Source organism: Merops nubicus, unplaced genomic scaffold (assembly GCF_000691845.1).
Source record: "Merops nubicus isolate BGI_N331 unplaced genomic scaffold, ASM69184v1 scaffold10835, whole genome shotgun sequence".
NCBI classification, from domain to species: domain Eukaryota; kingdom Metazoa; phylum Chordata; class Aves; order Coraciiformes; family Meropidae; genus Merops; species Merops nubicus.
The window spans coordinates 9,759-18,850 of record NW_008610260.1 but is presented as its reverse complement, the minus strand read 5'-3'; the positions used below and the strand labels follow the sequence as shown (position 1 = coordinate 18,850).

The 9,092-nt window shown below is 37.7% G+C and overlaps 1 protein-coding gene across 1 annotated transcript in view; it reads left to right on the top strand.

Moving 5' to 3' along the window:
- Nucleotides 1-14: 14 nt before the first annotated feature.
- Nucleotides 15-9,092, top strand: part of DAW1 (dynein assembly factor with WDR repeat domains 1) — a gene marked incomplete at its 3' end in the record, with an annotated part of 14,978 nt that continues 5,900 nt past the window's right edge. The window contains 9 exon segments of the mRNA XM_008940852.1: nucleotides 15-74; nucleotides 524-612; nucleotides 1,036-1,152; nucleotides 1,539-1,683; nucleotides 4,913-4,971; nucleotides 5,632-5,754; nucleotides 7,409-7,508; nucleotides 7,960-8,067; nucleotides 8,661-8,692. Coding sequence (XP_008939100.1) covers nucleotides 15-74; nucleotides 524-612; nucleotides 1,036-1,152; nucleotides 1,539-1,683; nucleotides 4,913-4,971; nucleotides 5,632-5,754; nucleotides 7,409-7,508; nucleotides 7,960-8,067; nucleotides 8,661-8,692 — 833 coding nt within the window.

Below are 9,092 nucleotides of genomic sequence, written 5' to 3'. Positions count from 1 at the left end.
GGGGGGGTCTCGTAATGGCGCCTCCTCCCCTGGGTCACGGGTGGATCCTGCGCCTGCAGCCGGGTTGGCTTCAGGTGCGGGGGTTTTTGGCAGGGAGGTTGAGGGGTGACTTCCAGCTCATCGCTGGGGCTGTAATTAATGATTTATTGTGAAATACAGCCTTACGTCGCAGTAAGGAGGTTTAAAAAAAAACTTGACAGTAATCGGCACCAAAAGCACGTATATTGATTATCACAAGGTCTATTTATCAAAAAGTTGCTACATTTGTTGCATTTTCTTTCTCTGGTGAAATTTCTGAGCAGAATCACACTTTGGTAAAGTGTGCCGCTGAGCTGCCTTCATCCTTTATCATTAACTCAGTGAGGACACCTAATGAATTTCCAGAAGTGAAAGAGGCTGGAGATAGCCAGCTCAGGAAACCTATTATACTAACACAGCTTTCTCTCATGTTAAATGATTTTCTCATGGACTTGGTAGAATGCAAAATGACATAAAAATCCATCTAAATTATCCTTTCCCACAGAAATCCAAGGAGCGGCAGAAATCTTTACCAACTGTTTCAAAACAGGAAGCAATGTGGTTAAACATTGTAATATTTCAGCTGAATAGAAAGTGCGGAGGTGACAGAGCATACCTAGAAATAGGAAGTGTGTTATGATTTTCTATATATTACTGCATTCAGGCCTGTGTTAAAAATAACAGGTTTTGCAAAACATGTTTTCTAGGCTTCTTGGAACACTAAACTGCAGCAAGTGTCTCCAGGGCAGCTTATTTGAGAATAGAGCGATGAAATCAGGCAAAAAGTTGTTGGGGGAAAAAAGAGCTTGTTCACTTCCAGAATGGAAGATGGCTCATAAATAATATGGATTACTATCCTTTATCATGTAAACACATCAGAGTTGTCCATCATCCTGCTAACTCTCAGCCAGAAGAGCCAATCTTCTTGTTCCAAGAACTAGAATTAGGTCTGCTGAAGTTGGTGGAGCAATAAAAGTGTTAGCATTGCTGTCTACAGTGCATGTTTTAAAATCCCAGACATATCATCAAGACCTTTTTATCACTTTTTTTTTTTTTTTAAGGAATTATTCTGGAATATGTACAAGATGGTGAGACAAAGACCAGATCTATAGACCTACTCAATCTTAGACCTGAGTAAGTATGATATTATTTCAGATAATAGCACTCTACTTTTTTGTAGCATTCTCCTATACAGCTCTATTTGATTGTTTAGATATAACTAAGGTTAGCTATGCCTTGTTCACTAAAACACATGGAAGGGAAAATAACATAGTCAAATCATTCTCCTACTGTTTTAAGTACAGAATGTTGCACTCGAGCTGATTTTTATCATACTTTTCTGCTCAGAGGTAAAGCCTCTTTTTATAGAGTTATGACGATGCCTGTACAAAACCAGCATAAATACACAGCACTTAACTTCGTAATGTTGTGATGAATGACAGTTTTTAGCTCCTGCAAGAATATTGCCAGAGGATGAAATCTGGTGGGTTTGGTGTTTTGTTTTGTTTTCTCTTAATTAGCACGGATGCTGTAGCCTTAGTAGAAGAAATCCAAAAAGGAGAACCTCTGATCACAGCTTCGTGCAAGGAACATGTCATACATTTAGTACGAAGACTGCAAGAGAAGCTAGAGGAGAAAGAGGATCACAAGTTCCATCTTTTTACGGTCAGAAGCATCTTTAAAATAATTTTAGGCATTTTTAGGGTTTTCAGTTGTGATGTTGCGGGTATATTTTTACTGCTGCATGTTTTGCCTGAGAGTAAAATTTGGACTTTATGACCGATTTCTGGGCTCTTTTCAATCACTTCTGCACTGTTTAGAGCAACTGAGTCTGTCCTGGCTACACCTGCCAGGGATTCCCCGGAACGGCTGGGAGCTACAAGTGTTCTGAGACACTATTTACACAGGCTTATGTACAAGGTGTGCTTTGGGTAGGAAGAAATAATTCTGGTTTGTCAGATAAGACTCTGTGAAGTCAGCAGCACCCATAGTTATGTTTAAACAAAACCTGTGTCTACTTGTTCTTCATTTTGTGAAAATTATGGGGATTTTGTGTGTTCTGCTACATACAGTAATACTGATTGTCATTACTTTCTGCCATTACTTTTATGTCTGAATATTGATAGTTTGGGCTTCAGCTCACAGACAGCACTTTAAAAATTACTTAAAAATGAGTAATGTTTTTTAGAACAATGGTTAGCAAGATCATCCAGGGCTTCAAACCCAGAATCCAGTCTGTCAGAAAAAGATAGGTTTGATTGTGGAAAAAAAAATATACTTCCAGAGATTGCATGTTGCAATCTGAAATAATGATCATAGAATGGGTTGGGTTGGAAGGGACCTTCAAGATGAAGTGAAATTGAGTGTTTTATCTTTATTGTGTCAGCAGATGGCAATGTGCAGCTGTTAGAAATTGCTGGTCAGTGAGCTGTTATTGTTACCTTACATTTAGAGAGAAAAGGGAGTTTTGTGCTGGTTGATTTGGCTAGAAGAAATCCCTTACATGTTGCTATATGTAACGTGTTCTTTTGACCAACAATAAACATCTGGGTGAATTCTGCAAAGACTTGTGTGTTTAACCTTGAAAACTGAGCTATGTAATGTGGCGTGTGAAATGTAAAATGTTCCTGTTGTGGTTTTAGGTATGCTCTCAACCGAGATAATGCCTTGCTTTTCACAAGCTTTTAAAATTGTTTGTTCATCACAGAGGCTAACAAATCATCAAATGCTTGTTCAAATCAGTGTAAATAATGTATTTGTGCTTGCTGTGGTTGCTTTGGTGTAGTGCCATGTTTGAGCTGCTGTATTTGGAAATACTAGAGGCAGCAAATCCAATTAGTGCTGGCTTATTGCCTTCACCCAAAAGTAGTTAGAAGTGTATGAAATAGACTTGTTTTATCTTTCAGTTCCATTTCAGGCTTGTAAATGAAACATGAGTATCAGGTGCTTCTGAGATACTAATAAAATACAAGATGTGGCTGGGAGCGAGATTTTTTTTTTTTTTTATAAAAAAAGAAACATTCCATGTGTTTGCATTGTTTGGAATCGATTTTTTCTTCCTGTTGTGCTGGAGCATCATCTTAAATGAGCGCATAAACCCATCTTTTTGTGATTTCCAGTAATTGTGGTGGCGGCGTTGTGCTAGGCACCCTGCAGAGAACAAGCTTTTGTAACCATTTCTCAGGTTTTGAACTGTTACATGGCAAGGGCATGCTGCAGTGATTTGCAGATTTTCATCTTAGGGACTGCTGGGGCAGATTTTGCAGAACTGAGGTACTTTTTTTTTAATATCGCTTTAGGGTTTGGTAATTGCATCATTTGTACAACCATTCTTGCTGACTTCAGAGTTTTGTGGATGAAGCAACTGCAGCACTGGGCATTGGAAGAACAGAATTAGTCCTGTGATATGAAGTTGAACATAAACCCATCTCATTTTCTTCCTTTTTTTTCATAATTGGTAAATATGTTCTTTGTTCAGAGCTGCCTGCATGGAGCAGGCAACCTAAAAATGTCATGGATCAAATTTCCATAAATTTCCATAACTATCTATTCTCATATACAGATATTTGTATACTGTGGCTGTTTAAAAGAAGAAAAGCAAAATATTTTTGTGATTCCTTTGTCTTGATTGCCCATTCCCACCACTGTAGCTTGAAGTACAACTTGTCTTACTTTCTCTAGAGAACAGAAATCGCTGTTTCTCCGACATAAAGCAGGTTTTATGTTTGTATCTCTAGTCCTTCACCTGTCCATTGGTATTTTCATTTTGACCAGTCCCTACTCTTCTGAGTAGATCTCTGAGATCCTTTTGGTTTCCTTTTGGAGACAGGCTGGAGATGAGAAGAAAAAGTTGAAGCTCTGGTAATCTGTCAGTGATTAAATGGCATCATTTGTAAATTATGTTGTCTTCGTTCCTACACCACAGGGAAGACCTAGTGGACCACTGCTGTGTTTTTAATATCCCTTTTCCTCAATTGCTGTGATTTCCCAAGTTGTGATTTTATTGTGCTTTTGGGTGGTGTGGAAGCAAGATGGTAATAAATGAAAGTTGTTGAAATGCAAACCCTGCTACACAGTAGCCAGCTTATTTAAACACAAAACAGATTCTGTCTTTGTTAGTAATTTTCAAAGCACCATGGCATGCTGGGTTTCACTGGCAGTGTCTGAGAGCACTTCCACTGGTGTTTAGTAAACTCTAATAGGCCTTGTTATGGCTATGAGAGACTGGAACATACACACTGTCTGACTAAAGTACCTCAGAAGCAGTGTTAATAATCCAGTGACCTCCATAACTGATACAATACAGGCAGACATCAAATTCAAAATTCCCTCTTTGAATTTTGTCTTGATAAGTCTTTGTTAGGGTTCTGCGCGCCTTTTTGATCATGACCTTACAGGATGTAGATGTACCTTATTTCTGTTCTTCCTGTTTTTTAAAACTAAGTTATATACTATCTGAAAGCATCCCATAATCTAAGAGACTCAAAATATTCAGTTCAGCTGGATCTCTTGGCTCACTGTATAAGGGTTAATATTATCAGCTGGGGTTTCTTTCATCAGTGCTCTCACCAGGCGTCATCTCCTCGCTCATTTGGTGTATGCCCTTTCAGCTCTGGCCTAGGGTTACTTTGCTGGTCTAAGAGCAGGTGGAGAAAAAGCAAACGTGGGGGAAAAGACAGTTTATTCAAGTAAAACATAAATCTGAAATCAATACTATATAATACCTACACTGATAACCTGCTGAGGCATTAGGGATTAATGTATTACAGCTGTAACTGCTGATCTGACAGGAGGAGAAGAAAATATTAACCTCATGAATATTTTGAGCAATTAAAAAAAAAAATTGTTTGCATCAAAAGTTGTTTTATTCTCCCTCCCCCTGCTTCTGTTTCAGGTACTCAGAGCACATATATTGCCACTGACTAATGTTGCATTTAACAAATCTGGTTCACGGTAAGTTGTTTTCTAAGTCAAAATACATAATTGAAGTTTTGTATTTGCAAAATAAACTGTAAGGGAATTTCAGAGCTCTTATCTTGCTGCACAAAGCATTCAGCCATGCTGCTCATAAGCAACTTCAAACATGATGGGGGATTAGATTTCAGGCTTCTGTGGGAGAACCAGTGGGAGATACAAAAAAGTAGTGGGTGAGATTTATGTAATTTTTTTTTCTTCCAAGCTGATATTTTATTGACAATTACCATATTAGAGAAAGGATCACCTTTATGGCAATGAAGTAAATATTACTAAAAGCTAAATGAGTCTTTGACATAAATTCTTTTTGGACTTTCACTGTAGTGGAATTTCATGTTAATTGATTTCACCATGGACACATGCCTTATAACTTTTTCCTTCATTTCCTGAAAGCAGCAGCTTGCTTTCTAGGTGAAATACATTAAAGAATAGAAACAAGGATTTTTTTTACTAGTAATATTTAAAAAACAAAAAAGAAGAAAAGGAAATTCCATGGTAATTAGTCTATGTTTTTGAAAGAAAGAGCAGACTTAGGGTCTGAGACAGTGCTAACTGAAATCTGTGGTCTCTGGAAGTCGTTTGGCTATGCACAGGACCAGTAAGACATGCACTGTATTAATTAGTTTCTCTCTGGTATAGTTTCATCACTGGAAGCTATGACAGAACCTGCAAAGTGTGGGATACAGCATCAGGAGAAGAGCTCCGGATGCTGGAAGGACACAGGAACGTGGTCTATGCAATAGCTTTCAATAATCCCTATGGGTAAACATATTTTCTCTGACATACATCTTAAGTCCTAGTCACATTATGTTGCAAATGCAGAACTGTTACTCCAACTTTAACATAAAATAGATGATCTTAAACTGCAAGAGTTCAGATTCTGAATTTGTAAAGTTCAGCTATAGCTAATCACCATGGGATGACACTGGGTGTTAGTTGTTTAAGACAAACATTCAAGCATGTTTTCTGCTATAAATTTTTTAAATAAAATTTAGAAATCCACGCATAAATTTCATTAGGTATTCAAAGTCTTGAAAAATGCATACATGAGTCAGTTTAATATAGTGAAACAATGATTTATTTTGATAATATCTACATGATCAGGTTGTGTTCTGAATGTTAATCATTCTTTACTGCCTCTGTGTAACTGTATATGGTGTGAGATAAAAGTACTTACGACAGCTTATGTTGCTTCTGTTAAGGGGAGAGAACATTTCTGTTTTAACAGAAGGGAATTTCTCCATTCATCACTCTCTAGGACATGATTTCGAAGTGTCACAGCTGTTGAGTAATTTGCATAAAATCCACAGGGTGCCGCTGCATGAATGTCACATTGGAATTTCTGCATCTTTTGTTTTCTGCAATAACTGTTTGCCCCAGCTTAGAACTGCCACCTGTTAGGCGAAGGGAATTACATGTTAGCCACTGCAGCTTCATTGTCATTTGCTTCCTGAGGAAGCTGTTGTGTGCAAGTAAATAATTTTGCTTCTCTGTGAAATGAGGGAAATTAATTCCTATTTCTGTATCGAATCACATCACTTCTTTCACTGTCAAATGTCCTAATTATCAGTTATGCAGTACAGTTAACATCAGGAAATAAATGCTAAAGTCATGTTCTTATGCTGTGTGGGGTGTCATCATTTCCCTCTAAGTGAAACGACTTAATCTAACCTAGAACATGCTATGTCAATGTCTTATATTCTGATGTTATTCTTTACTTTAAAAAAGCAATTAATGAGATTATTTTATATACTTGGAAGAAATTAATGTATGGCAAAAATCTGTGCAAAGATCAATAACCAGAATGTAACATAAAAGTGGAGAAGCAATACATAGCAAGCGAAAACCTGATGAGAACATTGAGCTACTTTTAAAGTAAAAGTTAGTAAAAAACTCCTTTTCTTTCCTGCTAATCTTGAGGTTTTGATACACTGTCCCTTGCTACATTTTCTGGGTACCTCACTTCAGTCTTTCTCTAACTGCAGTTGGCCACAACACTTCCCCTGACTCAGGTGGGAGGGGAGTTTGACCTCTGAAATTTGGGTAAACTGCTTATAAGAAGCATTTATAACTGTTGATAAACAGATACTATCTGATGAAATGACACAAATTTTAAAGACATGTGGAAGTACAGCAGATAACCACATCCCTAATGTAGGTTAGTCATCAGTTACGAATACTTCTGTGCTAATAGATAAGCACAGTGGCTCTTTTAGAAACTAATTATGTCTGCTAATCTTCTCCCTTAATGAAACTTCTGTTTGTGAAATCCTTCTCTGGGATCTTGCAGTGTGGCAGAACATGTCCAAATACACTCAAGCTTCGACAGCTTCGATGTTTGCTCCTGAGAGTTCTGCTGCCTCCCAAGTTAGAGGGTTTTTTCAAAATAAAAATGATCTAAATTTTTTCCGTTTAGTGACAAGATTGCCACTGGATCTTTTGATAAAACCTGCAAACTGTGGAGTGCAGAAACAGGAAAATGTTATCATACTTTCAGAGGACATCATGCAGAAGTAGTGAGTACTGGTGGATGTTCCTTATTCCTTCATGTCTCCTTACAGTGTCATTGATGGCTGTGGGTTTCAGGTCCCTGTGAGCTGACACTGGGAGGGGCAGCTATTCAGCTGCTGTGAATGCTTCTGCACTGCCAGAAAAGATATTCTGATGGAGATCTGTACTTTCATGTACAGGACAAACTGGAGCCATAGAAGAATTAATTTGTGAAATTTTAAGTGTGTTAACAGCCAGCAGAAAATTATGTGTTTTTCTGAATTGGACCTTCTGGAAGGCCATTGTTGCATATGATACTTTGCTGGGGAGGGAGTGTCCATACTTACTCAGTAGAAAAGAAAAAGAAAACAAGTCAGACTTCTGTCTTGTTTTAAAATATTAATTCTGACCCATTGTTTTTGAGAAAATGTATATAAATAATCTCCTACTTCTTCCATCCAACTTTTCTTGCTACAGGTGTGTTTATCATTTAATCCTCAGAGCACATTGGTGGCAACTGGAAGCATGGATACCACCGCCAAATTATGGGATATAGAGAAAGGAGAGGAAGTAGTCACTTTAAGTGTATGTTTACCTTCCTTTTGTTTTCAAAAGTGCACCTTGCTTTCTTAGTTTTCTAACTAATATAAATAAGGGTATAGCTGTTACAACAGTTTCAAAACTTGCAGTTTCTTTTACGAGGTGGTCCCACAGTGACTGCAGTTACAAAGCACATTAAGAAAACTTAAAGGGAATGATAAAGCTCTGGTATTTTGTAAGAAGTCCTATTTATCAAATGACAGATTTCCTCATTTCAGTGACATTACTGCTCTGGATTAGAATGCCTTCCGTTGCTCATTAAAACATGTTGCTATACTGTAAATTATGACCTCCTCTGCATTAGAATAAAGTAACCCTGAGAACATTAATGTCTGACACTCCAGATCTGTATGGATCTTCTTAATGTAAACTTCTGCAGAGGACAGCCATCCAGTTACCTCTAGATTGTGATAGATCTTGGCTCACTTGGGTTTCACAGGTTCAGGTTGGCCTGTGCTGTTTCAATGCATTTCTCTTGTATAAATTCTAAATATCAGATAGTGCATAAGCTTCCTTTGGTGTCTGCAGCCTCTAGAGTGTGAAAGGCATCTTCTCCTCCTTGGCTTTCTCTTCCTCAGAGCTCTGAGCAGAGCAAAGAGCAGTGCAATATGTGAGCCTTTAGCTTATACACATGCTTACATTCTTTTTTCCACCCATTCACCATACTGTAATTTACTGAAAATGAATAATCTGTTTCAGTATGTGTTGGTAAATTAATGTGATTCTGTTTAAATCAAACTATGACATCCTCAGACAGTTGCTCATTGCTTAAGTGATGTGCCTGATTTTTTGCAGTTGGTGGGATATTGACTACTCCACAGTCCAGTAGATCTTTCTGCCAAAATTATGATATACTGGACAAGGCAATAAATAATATACGGAAGGATTATAGAAAGAAGATTGTGCTGCTGAAAAAAAGAAAGCAACATGTTAAACTTCCTTAATGGAAGAGCCATAATTTGCATTCTCATACTTTGTAACGTTTCTCTCAGGGGCACTCGGCGGAAGTT